General features: G+C 34.4%; 1 protein-coding gene across 5 annotated transcripts in view; it reads left to right on the forward strand.

Annotated features, from left to right (window-relative positions):
- LOC115219030 (Hermansky-Pudlak syndrome 1 protein homolog) overlaps nt 1–20298 on the forward strand; it is a 48223-nt gene that overhangs the window by 19235 nt on the left and 8690 nt on the right. For 4 of the 5 annotated variants that reach the window (XR_005001899.1, XM_029789073.2, XM_036508965.1 and 1 more), the window contains 10 exons: nt 3666–3809; nt 6842–6963; nt 8704–8812; nt 10060–10211; nt 11833–12547; nt 12672–12777; nt 13580–13671; nt 15649–15876; nt 17455–17625; nt 19843–19940. Coding sequence is in view for 4 of the 5 variants with exons in the window: in XM_029789073.2 (XP_029644933.1) it covers nt 3666–3809; nt 6842–6963; nt 8704–8812; nt 10060–10211; nt 11833–12547; nt 12672–12777; nt 13580–13671; nt 15649–15876; nt 17455–17625; nt 19843–19940 (1937 nt within the window). In the remaining variant the exon portion in view is untranslated. The remainder of the gene's footprint in view (nt 1–3665; nt 3810–6841; nt 6964–8703; nt 8813–10059; nt 10212–11832; nt 12548–12671; nt 12778–13579; nt 13672–15648; nt 15877–17454; nt 17626–19842; nt 19941–20298) is intronic. The other variant, XM_036508964.1, reaches the window with a different exon arrangement.

A 20298-nucleotide genomic window follows, 5' to 3' on the forward strand; every position in this document is an offset into this window, starting at 1 on the left:
TTAATTAACCCTTTAGCATTCAGATTACTCTGTCAAATGTAATCCCTATTTATATCATTTTGAATTAATCATGCATTATTATGTAGCTTCAAGATTTCAATGATGTGATTGTTTATTTTTAGAATGACATTGTAGGATGAATCTAGTCAGTTTGAATGTAAAACAGGAAGAATATTTTGGGCTGGATCTGGCTGGTTTAAATGCCAAAGGTTTAACCTGAATGAGTTGTCAAAGACTAAAGAAAATATGGCATGCACTTTAACTGACATGGAACATTAAATAGACAGAAAAGCTGAGAAAAGTCTCTGGATAGAAAGACTTGATGATAGATTTGTGGAAAATGTGAAGTATGAAACCAAGATTAATATTTAGAATAAATGAAAGCAGTGAGCTGGCAGAATTATTAGCATGCTGGGCAAAATCCTTAGAGGCGTTTCAGCCATCTTTATGTTCTGAGTTCAAATTCTGCTGAGGTCAACTTTGCCAAAAACAGACATTGGAAGTTGGTGCAGTTCTCTGTGTCATCAGTTCCTGTCAATCCATCCAACCCATGTCAGCATGGAAAATGGATGTTAAATGATGATAATGTTGGTTACACTCACATTCATATAAAAACCATATATAATTTTAACAATGTTAATAAATAGGAATACATGCTAAAAAATTGAAAGTAAAATGTATATGAAATGAAAGTAACTTCCATTTCTTTGTTAAAAATGTGAATGTAAACTGAAAGAACTGAAATTTATTATTTTTATGCATGGAAAGAAACAATGCATACAATGTACATATATTTTAAGTTAAAATATTGCATTCATCTATACAAGAAATATGATTCACATATATCTGTTGTTCACAATTGCTAAACTTACCCCTCCATGTGTTCATGCAGATACAATGTGAATAAAGCATCATTTGTTCTGCACTGTCACTGCAGTTTCTTCTTTGCCAACATGGTCAACTGTCAGTTGTCTGCATATGAAGTGATTTAAGTTCATTCTGTTGTTACCCTTTCAGTTTTGCATTTTGTCTTCAACATTTACTTTTATTTTAATTGCGTGCTAAAATATGATTTAGTATTCATTCACAAAATATGTATTTATGTGTATATGTATCTTATCTTTGTATTTAAGTCTTTTTGTTTGTGTGTACCGTAAATCCTTGAGTATAATCCGCATTTTTCCCCCAAAATTTAAAGGGCAAAATCCCTAGTGCATACTATATACAAGGTTAAAAATGAAAAAGTATTTTCTAAGCAATGTGCGAGTCTCTATTTGCTGTCTGGCAATGTTTATTCAGACGCATTTTGTGATGTCGGGCGCGAAAATACCTTAAGCTAAGCCTGAAAACAATGAAGTCATAAAAGAATCATCCATAACTTGCAGTAAGCAACATTTATTAAAATAAAAGTATTCAGAACACAGAATAATATGTAACAAAAACAATTTGCAAACATATTTACATTCCCATATAACAGTTAAGAACATTATTGTATTACGCATGCACGGAAGTGTTTATTTGACTAGGTGCTGCTGATTAATTACGCACGACTCAAGTTAGAGAAAGAGTGTGTATTATACACATGGTTTAGGTTTTTCAGAGGTACAGCCCCCTAAAAATACCCTGCATATTATACTCAAGGGCGGACTATACTTGAGGATTTACGGTATCCCTGTTTTCATATTTATTTGTCTGTGTGTTTGTGCTTTGATGTTCACTTTTACTTGTGAGTGTGCATTTCATACTATGTATGTCTTGTGAATGTTTTTATGTACTTTGTATGTATGTGAGTCTATTTCCATGTTTTGTTTGTCCTTTGTGCACTTTCAGTTATTATTAGATGTGTTTATGTGTTTGTTATGTGTATGCCTTGTGCTGTGTGTGTGTTTATTGCCATATGTATATCAGTGTTCATTTTGTGTGTGGACACATTATATTCGATTGTCTCTCTCTCTTTCATTGATGGAGATTATTATTTTGCTTTATTGATAAAATATTTATTGATAAATTCTGTTTTGAAGATTCCAGGGCCCAGAATATCACTGGAAGTATTTAAGTGTACATTATTCAAAACATTTTTGTGCCACAACGGGTAAAATTTCTGTTATGCACAAATGGCAATACAAATTTCCAATTTTAATAGTTAGTATCAATGACAGAAACAGTATTATTTTAAAATAGTATTCTGTATCTTATTTAACATGCATATACTGTAGAAAATCACAGAGCTGCACTTTGTATCGACATATAGTGCTAAAAAACACAGAAGAATATCAGTAGTAGATGAAAAGCATGCAGCAGCACTAGAATTGCTAAATCTTGATTTGCCCATCTACTGCTTCTTTTGCTAGTAAAAATTTTTTACCAAGCGTATGATATCAGTGATTTGTTAATCATTAGTTTTCTATATCAGTTGAGGCTAAATTTGTGTAAGCATTCAGTTGCTAGTGGATGCTTTTCTACTGAAGACATAGAAATACATAGAAATCTAGATTTAGCAATTCCACTGGATGCTTTTTGTCTGCTACTGATATTCTACTGTGCATTTTAGCAGTATATGTCCATATGAGGTGCTTTCTTGAGATGGATACTGTAACTGTGTGACTTTCTACAGATAATCCTCATTAAGATATACAAAATGCAATTTTAATAGTATATATATTGCTGAAGTAAATACTGTACAGAAAACGTGGTGCCCTTTTCAACAATTTGTATCAAAATTTGTATCCTAGAATATGTTTAAGAATTTTGGTTCCAAATTTTGGCACAAGGCCAACAAGTTTGAGGGAGGGTGTTAGTCAATTAAATCAACTCCAGTGCTTAATTGGTACTTATTTTATCAACCCCGAAAGGTTGAGAGGCAAAGTCAACCTTGGCAGAATATATGTTTAATAATATTATAAAGAAAACCAAACTAACTTCTTGTTTCTATTGTTAAAGATCTTCTTGATATAGTTGCTAGCAGACTTGTTTTATAAAGATAAATTGTATGTTTTTGTTGAGAATATAATATCTGTTACTGTTTTTTATAACTTTATACTGTCAAAGATTTTGCTGGTAGATTGAACACCAGATAATCCTGTACATTTATAAAATTTTGTGGGTAGGATATGTTGGAGTGATTTCCCTGTTTACTGCTCTTCATCTATACTAAATGGTATAGCTATTCTTTGGAGAGGGTACATGATATTGGTAGAATAATTATGTTTTGGAACATGGATGTACATACCAACAAGATAGTTGCTAACTATCCAGCTGATTTTAAAAATTGAATTCAGTAGCCTACTGCAAACTAACTGAAACACTCATGAATTATACAGTGTTCCATCTATACACAGCAGGGAGCTGTACCTGCTTTATGATGCTTACCATCCATGTAAAATGCCTAATTGAAACTTTTTTTGTCATGGCTACAACACAATACCGGTGCTGGAACTGAAACTGTCAACTCCTCTATTGGTCGTTTGAAATCACCAGCACAGTCCAATCTGTTGCTGCAGGGTAGCATAGAAAGCACATCTGCACATGTGCATGTGCACTTACACACATGCATGGATGCACATGTACTTATGTAAGTATGTATGTACATGCCTGAAAATTGGGAAATGTTCTGTCATGAAAAATCTTATCCCTTCTAATGCCATGTGGTTTCTGTGAATTTCTAGGTTGCTGAACACATGTATGACCCTTATGATGCAGAACAAATGTTTGTGCCTTTTTCTGCATCACAGAATGTAATGAGCCAAACTTTGAAGAACCCTTATGAAAAGATTATCTGTGAAAATAATTCCATTACAGTTTCCAAACAGGTAAGTTATATTTGCCTTTATTGAATGTAATAGGATTTCTTTTTTTTTATTTAGTATATGGTTATTTTTGCTGTAGAAAAAATTCATTATATGTGTAAAAACAGAGTACATAGTTATTTAAACTAACCCTAGTATTTTTTTTATTGTTTCCTATTAGCTATCTTTGTACTTCATTGGGTCAGTGCTTACCTCAAGTTTCCATGATATTAAAAAAACAAAAAAACAAGATACATAACCAAATATGATGCCAATTTATTACAGAAACCTAGTACATAGCTTGTACTTATTCTATTAACCTCATAAACAGATGAAAACCAATGTCAGTTTCTATGTTATTTGAAAGATGCTAAATGAGTTATTTGACTAAATGCTGTATATGGATATAGAATAGTTCTAAAATTACTTTCAATTACAGTTTTAAAATTTCATTTCTAGATTGCTAATGCAAAATTAATTGTTGGCAGTAGGTTCGCTATTTTGTAAAACAATTTCAGTAGTTGTATATTAACATTATGATCTACACCAAAGAAAGTCTCTACCAAATAGGGATGTTTTCACTCTCAAAATTTCATGACTACTAGTTTACCAATAGTAAACTACTAGTTTACCACTGAATTTTCCAAAATATGTACCTGCCCCAATTTAACATATTCATTTCTTCTTTTATCACCCTTCTATATTTCATCCTTTTCAAGAACATACACTGAACATTTTCTCCATCTTTCCTATCCAAAACTGCATCATTTTAGCTCTCCTTTCCAACTCCTGTTTTCCTCTAACATTTTAACCTGCAGATTAAGGGATTAAAGCAGACAAATTATTAATCCTTTTAGGAAGATGACCCTACTTAATATGTAGGAAAGGTATTGGTAGAAACTCCATACAGTGTGATCAGTGCAAACTATGGACACATAAGAAGTGCAGCAGTATCACAGAAAGGTTAATGGAGAAAGTAGTCTTTGTGTGTGGCAGGTGTGCAGGTACAATAAACACTAAGAATGTACAGGAAATAGACTTCCTCAAATATCTGGGAGGTGTCCTTAGAAGTAGTAGTTAGCTTCCATTACCAAGGCAACCAAGTTAGCAGTAGAGGAGAATGCTCTGAAAGCGTAATTACTAGAATAAGAACAGGCTGGGTGAAGTTTAGAGAGCTACTACCTTTGTTGGTAAGAAAGGGCTTCTCCCTCAGAGTGAAAGGCAGATTGTATGATGCCTGTGTTCGGACAGCTATGCTACATGGCAGTGAAACATGGGCTGTGACTACAGAGGACATGTAAAGGCTTGAAAGAAATGACACCAGCATGCTCCACTCTCTTTGACTGTTTCTCTGACTTTCTCTCTAACTCTCTCTCTGCCTCCTCACTTCTCTTTTCCAACTGGGGTTGCCAGTAAGATAGCTATTGCTATCCGTCTATTATACTTTAACCTCTCATCTGGCATGGATCCACTTCCTGTGGTTCCACTTCCTCTCCCATCTGAGAGGTTTCTGCCTCACAAGTTACTGGATGACCCTGCTGATGTCAATGCCACATAAAAATCACCCAGTACACTCTGTAAAGTGTTTGGCATTAGGAAGGGAATCCAGCCATAGAAACCAGGCCAAAGCAGACAATGGGGTCTAGTGCATCTCTCTAGCTTGTCAGTTCCTGTCAAACCATCTAACCCATGCCAGCACGGAAGACAGATGTTAAATGATGATGATTAAAGCAGACCCTCAGCTGTATTGACTTCAAAATCTTGGAGGAGATGAAAGATAGAGGGAACTTTTTAGTCTTGTTGGATGCAAACTCTCTAACACCAGTGGTATTCTAAAATACACTTAGTCCACACTGTCAAGTGGTTGGTGATAAAATAGCTAACAAATTTATAAAGACATGACAGTGACTTTAGACTGAGTGTCCAAGACAGCTGGTATATTCATTGTGAAAAAATTAGTATGCTCAGAGTAAGCTCTGCCAACATGTATTTGAAAAGCATAGAATAATGGTAGCAACAAAGCAATCAGAATAACAGAGGGGTTGAAAGAGTGATGATTAGTGAGAGATAGTTAAATGGTCAAAGTGAATAACTGATGTCAATAACAAATGATTATATTCAGTTTTTATCTCAGCTCATTTGTACTTCATTGTTCAAACTCACAAATATTGCACATCCATGAGTGCACACTTTCTTCATTCCTTTCTAGTTTTTCATCCCTCTGCATTCAAGGCCCACCTCCCACTGATATGTGATGCCTGACTTTGTGCAGCATCACATATTTATTATTGTGTATGTATGTGTATTTGTGTGAGTACATATATATATATATTCCCATCCACATGGGTCCTGGTTCAGTTCCGCTGTATTGTACCTTGGGCAAGTGTCTTTTACTATAGTCTTGGGCTGACCAAAGCCTTGAGTGGATTTGGTTGATAGAAACTGAAAGAAGCCCATTGTATATGTGTATGTGTGTATGTCTTTATGTTTGTCCCCCACCACTGCTTGCCAACTGATGTTGTTGTGTTTATGTCCCTGTTTATGTTCAGTAAAAGAGACTGATAGAATAAGTACCAGGCTTAGAAAAATTAATAAGTACTGGGGTTGATTCATTCAGCTTAAAAATTCTTCAAGGCAGTGCCCCAGCATGGCTGCAGTCTAATGGCTGAAACAAGGAAAAGATAAAAGATATAATCACACTCACACATACATCCATTCATCCATGCATAAAAAAATTAATACATATCACAGAAAGAGAAAAAGATTTTGTAACTAGATAGATTATTTCTGTAAAATGATGTAACACAGTATACAAACATTAGAGATATAAATCCACTATAAAATACTTATAGTTTTTTTTAGTTTAAAATTAAATTTATAATTGTAAATACTTGATTTTCAGCTTTATTAATAACAACTGTTGCTATTCTTGTCATTGTTGTTTCACTGTTATTCATAAAAGAAACTGTTATGCGATAAAAGTGATTATTAATATTGTTGCTGTTAAAGAATGTATTATTGTTGTTATTGCTGTATTGTTGCTCTTTATCATCTAGCTGGATAATATATTATTTATTGCTGTTAATGGAGATGGTACAGAAGATGAACACTTCCTTAACAAGAAAATTTTGGTCTTCCATCGAATATTGAAATTTCTTTATGGTCCGGTATTGAAACAGTGAGTTCTAAAATGTCATTACTGATGGTGTTTTTGAATTGCTTTTATTTTGTATTATTATTGGAAAACTCAGGTTAACTCATAATAGCTAAAATTTAGTGGTTCTCAACCATTTTTTACCTATGGACCCCTTTGATTTCTAGTTCACTCTACTGGACCTCCATAGCCACTCAGTGTATGCAAAAGACACTTTACTGTATTTTTATGATTACATATTCTTAGGAATTGTATTAAAAAAAGTATTGTAGAAGTATAAGCAATTTATTGTACATAAATTTTTATATGGACCTCCAAAGGTCATAAGGTGTCTGGTTGCTAAATTAACATTTGAAAACTTTAACAAAATAAACATTGAAGATAGTACTATAGAAAAAGCTAAGTTTCCAGCAAGCCAAATCCACAACATGGCTTTGCTTCTCAGTTGTAGATATTTCATTTTAAATATAATGATGTCTTTGGAAAATTAAGTATACATGTAAAAACTTTCATTTTTCTGTTCCTTGAATCAATTCTGCTCACCATCCACAAATGTCACTTCCGATTTTTGGCATGGGTTGGATGATTTGACAGGATCTGATGTGTCCAAGGACTGTGTTGTGCTCCAGTGTCTACTTTGACATGGTTTCTACAGCTGGATACCTTTCCTAGCATCAACCACTTTACAGAGTGGACTGGGTGCTTTCTTCTTGTGCCCCTTGCACTATTGATCTCACCATGCAATTCACAGAACTACAAACCCTGGGGATGGTGGTGGTGAGGTCAGCTTCATGCTAGGGGACGAGGGAGTTACTATGAGAAGGAGGGAGAGAGCAGGTTATTTAAGAAAGATCTGCATGGCTAGGCACATCTAGTTGGGGAAATGGGGAGAGAAAAAGAGAAAATGATCAGTAGGAACTGCAAAAGGTAGATAATGGTATGAGGTGTCTAGGTGGCCCCAAAAGGCACAAGATGAGGAGAAGTAAGTGGGGTAGTTTGCAAGATTATATGGGGGAAGGAGAATGAGAGAAAAGTGGGTAGACTGCCAAAATGGATATGATTGAAGGGTAGATGAACAAAGAAACATGAGCTAAGGAGGATAGAGGGATGTGGAAAAGAGAGTGGGGAGTGGCAGGAATAGTAAGATAATACAGTTGCCAGGGATGAGGACGAGAGACACTTAGGGTTAATGAGACATGGGCCTTGGATGCAGAGAACTTAAAAAGACTAGCAAGAAATGAAGTAAGCATGCTCCATTGGATGTGCAATGTGAGTGTGCATGAACAATATAGTATGAATGTGCTGAGAGAAAAACTGAGCATAGAAGGAATCAGATGTGTTCAAGAAAAAAGACAGCAATGGTATAGGCATCTGACATCCCCCACACATACACACTAGTTAGGCCAGGATGAGTTGGGGGAGGCAGTAGGAGTGGTGGTGTTGAGGCTCTTTGATACTATGCCAGACTCTTGGACAGGAATAACTGGAAGAAATTGTTGTGAGCAATACTTTAAAAAATGGGCAGGTGAAGATAATTATTAAAAAGAAGCAATTATAAAGAGAAAAGAAATAATAAATTGTTTGATAAATAGTTTGGGATGATGAAAAGATGAGGAATGTGTACACAAAGTGAGTTAAAATGGGAAGGATATTGATTTGGGAAATCTAAAGTACCAGTGACTAACTTGTAAGAAAATGTCTGAAAATTTCTACATTAGAATTTCATTCAATTTAATTTCTTTCTTCTTCAATTCTTTTTCATAGAATAAAACCAAAAAGATTGCTTGAACAAAGAGAAAGACAGAATTATCTAACACACATTCTTAGGACATGGTGCCACCTTGTCCAAGAAGAGCAGTCCTTTCTAATGGAGGTATGTCACTTTTTTGACAGAGTCAATCTTTTAATTCTTTTCTCATTATCATTATTCTCCAGGAAAGTAATGAATGATTACCTTACCGTATGCTTGTACAAACTGTAAAGACATAAAAGAAACAGAGACAAAACTGGATTTATTTGAAAATAGGTACTCCTGAAATGATTTACATAGATAGGTCCAAACAGCTTAGTTTCAACTGTCTTTTAGGAGAAAAGATCTTGAAGTGAGAGACATAAGAGTAAAGTAGGTAGCAGAAGTCAACTTTGAAAAAAAAGCACTATTGTTGAATGCTAAATACAGGACAGTAGAGACAATAAACAAAGCTGAAAGATTTGGCTCAAAACTTAGAAGCATAGTAGGTACAATAGAGACCCAATGCATTATCGGTGCATTAACATGATATAAGATGCCAACATAATTTCAGTTTGATGTTTTTCTGATACAGTCTGTACTGTAAGGTAAACGGTATTCTAGTAATTTTCTAAATTTAACAATTTTTGCTTTTTATACATTGCTAATTCTGTTGAGTAATTCACAAATGTCGTGACATGTATATTGTCAGATTAAATACTCGGAAGTATTTAGCTTTGTCTCCCTAAGTTCTGAGCTCAAATCTTACTGAGGTCAACTTTGCTTTACATTCCTTGACGGGATTAATTAAATGCTAAACACATTCTGTGTCAATTTAATCAATTATATCTCTTCCTTGCAATTGAATATCTTTTTACTTAGGTAACAAACCGCATCTGCATTATCATTACTATCAATAAGATGGCAAACTGGCTGAATTGTTAACATCCTGGGCAAAATGCTTAGTGACATTTCCTCCTGCTTTTTGTTCAAATTCTGCCAAGGTTGACTTTGCCTTTCATCCTTGTGAAGTTGTAAAATAAGTACCTGTTGAGCATTGAGGTTATTAATGCAATCAACTAGCTCTCACCCACCACCAAAGTATTATTATTATTATTATCATCATCATCATCATCATCATTATTAATATTATTATTATTATTATTATTATTATTATTATCATCATCATCATCATCATCATCATCATCACATCATCATCATCATCATCATCATCATCATCATCATCATCACCACCATCATCACCATCATCACCATCATCACCATCATCACCATCATCACCATCATCACCATCATCATCATCATCATCATCATCATCATCATCATCATTATTATTATTATTATTATATTATTATTATTATCTCTTTTTTCAGGCAGTTGAACAGTTGTATGTTAACTCTGTGGTTAATGAGAAATCTTTAGAACTTCTCGAAATGGTTGTGAAAAAAGTCAGTTCTGTATCTTCTATAAGTAACAACCATGCACTTCTTTTGGTGCATGGTAAGCTCCTTTCTCTTTATTCTAGGTATGTTTTTTTTACACTTTTTTTATTTTGAAACATATTTTTTTATATATATTTTTCATGCTGGTATAAGTGAAATGGTTTTCTTTATTTTTATTTTTTAATTTTGAAAATTCAGATTTGGAGCCATATATTCCTTCCCTTCTTTCCTGAGCGTCAATAATACTTTAATTGTTCCACGTCCTGCGTTGCTGTGATTTTTTCTCTTTTTTTCTCTTTTTTTCTGTGTTTTCTTGTTTGGATTAACTTTATATATATATATATATATATATATATACTACTACTACTAATATAGGATGAAGTTTTTTTACAGAAAAAAATTTCATCAGAAAATGTGGCAGCATATTAAAATACCTTTTAAGGTTAGAATTATAAACAACTTATAAATAAAGGCTAAAGAAAATTATTTCTATGCTAATATGCTGATAACAGACTTTTAAATCGTCAATTTCCACATATTATTTACTCGCTACAGGAAATACGTAGAGCTGAAATTGAGGAAAGCTGGTCAACAGGATGAAAATTGACGATTTAAAAGTCTGTTATCAGCATATTGGCATAGAAATAATTTTCTTTAGCTCTTATTTATAAGTTATATATTACTGGATTTTTTGTCTTACTGTTAATCTCTCAATCAGAAAGTAGGTAGACTGAGATAACCAGAATATTATAATAGTTACTATGGTTGTAGCAGTGATGTACTGTAGAGCATCAGCTGTATTGATCTCATTGATTTTTGAGGACCTGTGAAAGGGCACTGCTCCATCTTCCACACCAAGCATTTTAAAAATAGAAATGTTATTTCCTTAACTGTGGTTAGTAGCTTGTTTACCAACCACATGGTTCCGGGTTCAGTCCCACCACGTGGCACCTTGGGCAAGTGTCTTCTACTATAGCCTCGGCCCGACCAAAGCCTTGTGAGTGGGTTTGGTAGACGGAAACTGAAAGAAGCCCGTCGTATATATGTATATATATATATATATATATATATATATGCATGTGTGTGTTTGTGTGTGTCCCCCTAGCATTGCTTGACAACCGATACTGGTGTGTTTATGTCCCCGTTACCTATCAGTTCGGCAAAAGAGACTGATAGAATAAATACTGGGGTCGAGTTGCTCAATTAAAGGTGTTGCTCCAGCATGGCCGCAGTCAAATGACTGAAACAAGTAAAAGAGTAAAGAGTAGAGAGTATATGCTAACTTATACATAGTGCAACATGTAACTGTGCAATTTGTGGCTCAGTATCTTATCTTATAGAGACACTTGGCTGTTTTTGTTACCTTTTTATGCCATACATTCTGAAGCCAAATAGTCTTGTGCTCAATTTCACACAACCAAAGACGTGTATGTCATAATGTATACCAGTGTTATGTAATAATAGGTTCTATAGAGGACAGCGTCATAGTCAGGCATATTATGCCCATTTTGCTGTGTTCCACTTGAGCTTTTAGAGTCACAAAAGATTATAATAGCCATTGTTTAACTCCATGTGGAAGACTTTTTGATTTTGTTTAGGCTAAGCTTTGAAGATTAGTTAGGGCAGCCAAAAAGAAGTGTATGTTTTACCTAATGACTAGCAAACATTGAAAGATTAAAGCCCATGTTTTGTTTATTCCAACAGCAACAGTGCTTATGAGTTACAGTCAGCCGATATCCTCACTATTATTCTTCTAGCATGTGTTCAATATCCTTACAATTCTGAACTACGAGCTGACAATTTGCTAAGAAAACCTCAACCAGAACAACAACAACCACAACCATCATCATCATCACATAGGCAAGAAGAGGAAGAACAACAAAGTGAGCAACAACAGCCGTCACCACAGCAACAAAAACAAGAACAACGTGAATGTCAACAGCCATCATCACAACAAGAAGTTAAAGAACAACAAAGCAAGCAACAACAGCAATCATTACAGCAACACAAAGATGAAGAACAACAAAGTGAGCAGCAACAGCAACCATTACAGCAACAAGAAAATGAAGAACACCAAAGCAAGCGACATGATGAACAAAAGCATTCACTACAGCAACAAGATGAACAACAGCAATCACCACAGCAACAAGAAGAACAAGGAAGTGAGCAACGTCAGCAACCATTGTCACCACAGCAACAAGAAAATGAAGAACAGCAAAGTGAGCAACAGCAACAGCAACAGCATCCAGTAAAACAAAAAAGTGAGGACAATTTGCAATCAGCTTCACCACATGTTAGTCAAGAAACTGAGGTGCTAGAAACTTCTAGAACTCTTAGTGTTGTATCAGATGGTAGTCAATCCCTTGGTCGTGACTCTGTTGACAATACAGCTACTGATCAAAGCAAAGATGTTCAAAAGGTTTGTTCTTAAAATCTTTATATTTTTGTAATTGTCATTTTTTGCATAATTACTCTTAGAGATTTTTTCCTTAGATATCAGATACTGTTTATTTGCAAACCATTATTATCTTACAAATTTGCAGAGTTTTGGAATCCATGAAGCATCATGTAGTTGCTCAGAAGATCTTGACAACTGTGAAGTATCATCAGCAGATTTGCTAGCCGTCTCTAGCAGAAACATCTCTGATAGTAAGCTTTCTCTATTTTCTTTATCATTATTATATTACATTTGATTCCCATACTTGTATAGGATGATTATTATGGCTGTTTGTTCATTTCTATTGCCAACCATTTTACAGCATGAGTAGATGCATTTTGTTGTGCCTTGGACTCTAAAGGTCATCTTTCAGGATTAAAGTGTCTCTCTTTCTATTTTTTTAAAAATAAGTTTCTGCTCTTCTTGACAGTCTATTTTAACTTCAGCTTATATAATGTATATCTCCTCTGTGCAATTCAGACAGAACCCTTTTTAAATACTCATTATTATGTCTCATCACTATGTAAGGAATGATTTAGTTACCAAAGGTGGGTATACAGTATATTGAAAATACCCAACAGAATGTGGAGAGCCAGACAAAATGCTGCTAAGCATTTTGTCCAACACACAACGTGTTACTTTAATCTGTTTCTTATTTCAAATATGCGATTATGTGTGTCTGTTTTTGACATGTTTTGTGTGATTATGCTATCGAAAATTTGACTTTGTTATCTTTGCTCTAGCATCTTCAGCTAAAAGTTAAAGATAAATCAACATTTCCAGCATGCTAGACTTGTCATACTTTAACTTGCTATATTTGGATGTCAAAGAAAGTATGGCTCCTCCATCATCCAGTTAGATATCCAACTAATTAATTTTGCCTTGTAAATTTATCTGTCTGTTTATATATCTATCTAGCTGATTTGCTCCATGTTATGTCCATATATCAATATATCTTTTTGGTATGTCTATATGCTAACAGACCCATCTATCATATATCCATTTTCTGTGTAGATGTACAGCATAGTAGCAGCAGTATTGAAGAGGATAATGAAAATATCAGTTCTCAGAGTACTTCTTATAATATCAACAAAGCAAATATTGAGGTAGGTATGTGCACTTTGTTTTTACTCTGATACATTTGTATGCAATATCGTCAAAATGATATGGGGAAATATTTTTGAGCTATTTACTCATTTTCTTTAATGATTCAATTTTACTTGCATTGCTAATGTTCCTGAACACAATTTTTTTTATCTCTTCTAGAATTCTGAAACCTTGCATCATTCTTGCTTATCCTCTAGACTATCATTTTCTTGACATGAATTGAAGACAATAAACTAAAGTAAGGAAAAGAGCTCTCTAGTTTACTAACAATATATTAAGCTAGTTAAGGAGTATTTATGTAGTTGCTTAACATATTAGAAATAGCAGCCAAATCTCTCTCAAACTAATATCTTGATGTCTCATAAAAATATGTTGGATAATGATGTATGGGATTCCTTATTCCAGAAGAAAATATGGCATGGTTATGGCTAGAATGGTCTTTGATCATAGGTCTGCCTTCATTTAAGAAACTGACTCAGGGCTAGGCAACAACAACAACAACCATAAACTTCTACAGTAGGACACTTCAACCTAAAATAGGTTGCATACACACGTTGTCTCTAAACTGTCTACAGCAACAAGTCATGGACATTAGAATATTTTGATAAGTGAGAAGCACAATTTATGTGTGTTATCAACTCTCATCCACACAGTTCCTGTGACTACTTACCCAATCACTCATAAACATCCTAACGTAATAGCACAATACTATTCTATGTCATTTCTATCTAATCTGAACAAATACAAAAGCACACATAACCAAAATATCTGCATTATTATTAGCCATATTATATTCTAACTCTGTGCTGCACCACTACTGACTCCCTTTTTGTGAATCCTGAAGAAACAATGCTTTCACACTAAACCCACTTTGCTCATCTTTACTGTGGCAAAATTAACACAGTATGACCTAAAGACTACTCTACACTTCACTCAATCAAGTACTGCATGGTAGAGTATGCTGCATAATTGCATAGTCACAAGTCGATTGAAATATGACATACCTTGAATGGAAAAATCTTATGGCTGACTCCAACTGCCTAATTTTCTTCCTCTGTGCACATCTCAATTGAAACAGAGCTGACAACAACTCAATTACCCACAAAATATTAGTGTAACCATAAGCATCTAGTAAAGTTTCTAAATTCAGTTCTCAGTGTAATAATTCCCCATTTGAATAAATAGATAATACATGTTTATGAAGGTGACCAAAAAGGAATATTGAGGGTATCTTTTGTATTTACTTCTTTCAGTCATTAAACTGCAGCTATGCTGGGGAAGGGTATTAAACATTTTAATACTTCTTATTATATGCATACATCATGCAGTTGCATTTGTCTGATAAAATTTTCCCTTCAAGAAATGCTGAGAGTGAAAAGTAACACTGTTTTGCTACTGATAATATGACATTTTCATTTCTTATCAGAGTATCAAATTAACATAGCGTATATTGAAAGATCAGCACAACTTTATGGAGCTGTGGATGTACTGGATTGTTACCTTCTGCATGTGTGTCACTTTTAGTGACATCCAAACTTTATTTCTTCCTCTGGATGTGTCAGTCCTGCACAAAAATTGATGAACACAGGAGAAGCACTGCAAAACAAAGACAATTCATGTGGTAGTACAACTTTCTTTGGTGACACCAGTCAACAGACTGATGCCTGAGGGTCACATCAAGTGATTTCTAGTGGCAGAAGTCTGAACTACCACAGGCTTGTCTCACAGAACATTTCTGGTTACTTTTGAATACCTCCTCATATGCAGATAAATTTGTTTTACCTTTATAACACAATACAAACCTCTGAACCATTACAGTACTTATTAAGTCCAATTAATTCTGCTTAGTTGTCTATCAAATAATACATTTTTTTATTGTTTCAGGAATTTTTATGAAAACTATCATGAAATTTATAACAAGACAAAACCATTAAATTAGTTCTTTTTAAATTAACGCTTTCTTTTTATCTTTCTAGGCAAGCACTGAACCCAAACTAGCTTCTAGTGGTGCCAAGAAACAATCAAGGAAACGTACTGGAACCACTGAATCCAGCAGTCAGTCTACAAGTTCTAAATCAAAACCATTTCACACTTCCATAAAACCAATTCCTGTGTGTTTACATACCTCTGCATGTTTGTTTACGCCACATCAATTATTCTGTATAGAAGTGATTCCTGGCATTGTCTTGGTTATTGTTTTAGAGGTAAGCTGTTATCTATGCCATGTAAATAGAGGATTGGTCATATTTCTGTTACTTTTAAAATATAATTCATCAAATTTATTTATTTTTTTAATTATATTTGAATCTTTTCATGTCTTTCAATTTGACTCAAACTGCAAGTGATTTTACTTGATTTTCAGAAACATTTGAGAAAATTTTTCATTTGTCAATATTTTAGATGCTACTTCTTCTTGTAAGAAGCTGTGGGCTTTTACGGCTTCTTCTTAGGGGTGTTACCTTTATCATTTTCATTATTACCAGTGCAATTATCTGTATTTTTCTGCTTCCTTATAATGGATTCACAGAAAAGAACTTGAATTCACAAAGTTTTCATAATAAAATTTGTAAAAGTAAGCAATGTTGAAACACCAAATTGACTGCAAATGAAATTGATACATCGATGTGAGGGGGGAGACTATATTATATAATTATCTTACATTACTCATAGTACCCATCATCCAGTTCTCCTTTACATAATAAACAAGAATATTAATGTGTATCAGAAGAAAGAAACCTTTTACTTGTTTCAATCATTAGACTGTGGCCATGCTGGGGCACAAGCATGAAGAACATTTAGTTCAATGAGTCAACCCCCAGTACTTATTGTCAAGCAGTGGTGGGGAGGACACACACACACAGACATGTATATGTATATATATATATATATATATATGTGTGTGTGTGTGTGTGTGTGTGTGTGTGTGTGTGTGTGTATGTATATATACATGTCTATATATATATATATATATATATATATATATATATATAAAATACAAAATGGGACAAGAAGAATGCAAAACATCTGGACAACTAGGTGATACAAAAAGGGACAACAAAACATCCAGGGAAAGAATAAGATGGTATAAGCAATGACGTAAAGAGAAATAGAAGGTTAAATCACCAGAGTAAGCAAAGGAGCAGCAGCGTAGAGGGGAATACAATGAGTATTTACAACAAAGAATGTATTCCAGATAGAATAGAAAATGAAAATGAGAGAGAACGAAAAAAAAAAAACTGCAAATATATGTGAAACTCTTAGATTTATAAATGAACCTCTGAACTACTGAGAGAATGGGAAAGTCATGCTCCATCAGCCTTATCCAGAAAAACTGAAATATTTTTTAAATGAAAATTATGCTGAATATACAATTTCAAAAGAAACACTAATTTTTATGGTTCTATATAAACTGCCAACCATCTAAAACATTTTTCAGTTTACCAAGGCATTTCCACAAGTACTGCTAGTTTTATATCAATATAATAACTTTGGTTGCTCGTTGGGTAGTCATGATAGAGTTAGAACATGCTGAGAGGCACAGAGACCTTTGGAGATGAGGAAGAGATGAACGATGTTTGGTCCATCAGTCAGAGATATGTATAGGGGATAAAATTAATTGTTGTAAAGAGTTAATGCTTACAAAATATTTGATATTTGTATTAGCAACATCAATGTGTGATGCGTACAAAAGCCAAGAACATTGGAGTCACCATAGATGATGACTTCAGAGAAAGGTTTTTTTAAAGAGATCACATAACTATTGGCTGTGTTCTAATTTCCAGCAATGCCATTCAAGTCAATCTGGTTTAATCTGCCAACTACATGATCTCCTCAATGATATTACTTCTGGGAGCAGCAGAGGAGAACGACTTGTCCGAGGGGATTGCCAGTATACATTTGATGTTCTGGATATGTTGTTAAAGAAAGTCACTGGTTCCCGTGCAGGTCACAATGTGAGTAAAATTATTCTTTCTTTCTTTTTTTCTTTTTCTCTTTCTTTCTTTCTTTCTTTTTTAAATGTTATGTTACAATATATTTATTTTAAGAATTTAAGAACTTATGGTTGTGGCATCGTTGTAGCTAAGGTTCTGGATTACTTGTTCAAATGCCATTCCATTTGTTTGACTTTATTTATCTTAGAACACCATGTACAAAATTAGCTTCACTGAGTAGTAGTAGTTACCATTAGGAGGGTGACATGCTTCAACAATCTTGGTCAGCAGCTAAAATATATTTAAGATGAAAACAGTTGTACTCTGTCTCCCGCAAGATCATCCTCCCAGGGCTTTACTCTCATTCAACGCAGCAGCTGTGAGCTGGAAAAGGCCTTGTGGCAGACACCACACCAGATGGCTGGACGTGTTTGGGGAAGATGTCCAGAGGCTCAACATCACCTTGAAGGGTGCAGAGGGGCTGGTACATGACCACCATGATGAAGAGTTCTGGTGGATCTGGTCAGCTGATGATGTCCCTGGAATCACCAACCCGAGATGACCCTAGCCCCATAAAGCAAAAGCAAGCAAAGCAAAGATTACAAAATTCACTCTCATTTTTATTTTTAAAGATTAGTTGAAATCTTTCAGTTATAATTATACTTCTTTTAGATTATTTTTTCTGCGTTTATGAAACTTGATTTTTTTCTCATTTACATAAGAAATATTAGTATTTTCTATAACAAGGTTGCTGTTACAGTCCAACCATAACACAAACAACTTTCAAATCACTACAAATTTGTCATCTATAATTGTCGTAATTTATAGATATTAGATTCAAGTTTTGGCACAAGGCCAGCAATTTCAGGAGAGAGGTTAAGTCAGTTACTGGTACTTATTTTATCAACCCTGAAAGGATGAAAAGCAAAGTTGACAATAGTTGAACTTGAACTCAGAACATAAAGACAGATGAAATGCTGCCAAGCATTTTGCCCTGCATGCTAATGATTCTGCCTGCTCACCATCTTATAATTTATAGATATGGAAAGTTGCTTAATGTTGTTATACATTTCTTTCATAAAGATTTAATATGGCATGGGGATTGATAGCAACAATTTTTTGCATACCAAAACCACTTCAAGTTTTGAAGAGTAAATAAATAGCATCCATTTAGTTTAAGGCTTCAATGAGACCTTCAATAATATTGTATGCAAGCAATTTACTATCATTTATAAAGAAAGGTGAAATACTTTAATGATCGGTACAAAACAAATTACTGACACCATTTGTAAGCAAATTACATTGTTTTTAGCTTTGAGCCTATGGAGTTGAGCTGCTAAATTCATAGACTGACTATGAAAGAATGCTGCTAGAGCTGTGAAATCTTGTATGCATTAATTTCAGCCCTTCTTATCAATAACTGCATTCTTTCTCTCCAGTTAAACTGACATCATCTGTATGTTCAAAGAAGACTTCAAAAGTAACTAGTCGTGACTTCTCTTGAAAATGGACAAAGTTTGGCATTATAGTGTTAGCAAGTACCTGCAGAAAAAAGTTTAGCCCCCAAGGACATTCATGCTAACATCATTGCTACATTAGGGGATGACACTTCAGTTTTATCAACAGTGCAAAAGTAAGCAGCTGAACTTAGGAGGGGAAGGCAAAGTCTTGAAGACAACTCCAGCTCTGAACGTCCTGTAACTGCTACCACCAAGGAAAACATTGTGTTCTCCACATCGGGATGCTATTGACAATAAATTGATTATAAATTGATAAGCAAATGGCTATAAATCAACTGCCCAGTGGTATTAACATATCCTGTGAGAGGGTTAATAATAATCTGCACCATGAACTTGGCATGACATAGTTTGAGGCAGATCTAGCTGGATGACTGTTGGGTTCATCACTTTGAGCCAGAGACAAAAAGACAATCCATGCAGTGGGAACATCCCTCCTTATCTGCTCCAAAGAAGGCTATGGTAATTTCATCTGTAGAGTAGGTGTTGGCCTCAGTTTTTTTGGATGCAAAAGGTTTTGTGTTTATTGACTCTCTTCAAAAAACACACCATCAATGGAGAGTACAAAGCCAACTTGCTATGCCATAATTGACTTACCCCCTCCCCCAAAATTGCTGGCCTTGTGCCAAAATTTGAAACCAATATTACATTGCTTATGTTTATATAATATTTCTCTACTTTCTTCATTAATCTTCAGTAACTTATTTCATTCTTTAACAAGGACATCAAGAAAAACATAAAGAAGAACTGGGAAAATGCTGTTCAAAAGGGACTGGATCTTGTTCTTGATAAGGGTAATGTGAAGGACGTACCTGACAAGTGAGGACTGATACATTTTTGCAGTTATTGTTTTGATGTTTTTGTATTGTTATATTTCACTAGGAATCATAAGAAGCTCCTAAACCTTGTACATTTCCAAAATATCTGGTATTTAATCTTACAATGAGCAGAAATGGGTTTTGTTTTATGAAAGATTTTTTTGATAGTGGGATAGGTAATTGTTTGAAGATGAGTATAAAAGTTGAAATACAGGTACAACTCATTTTAGCGAGCTGAGTGCACTGGAGCTACATGAAATAAAGTGTCTTGCTCAAGGACACAACACATCATTGGGAATCGAACTCACGACCTTACAATCGTGAGCCGAATGCCCTAACCACTAAGCCGCATGCCTTCA

The sequence above is a fragment of the Octopus sinensis genome, linkage group LG14 (assembly GCF_006345805.1).
Source record: "Octopus sinensis linkage group LG14, ASM634580v1, whole genome shotgun sequence".
NCBI lineage: Eukaryota > Metazoa > Mollusca > Cephalopoda > Octopoda > Octopodidae > Octopus > Octopus sinensis.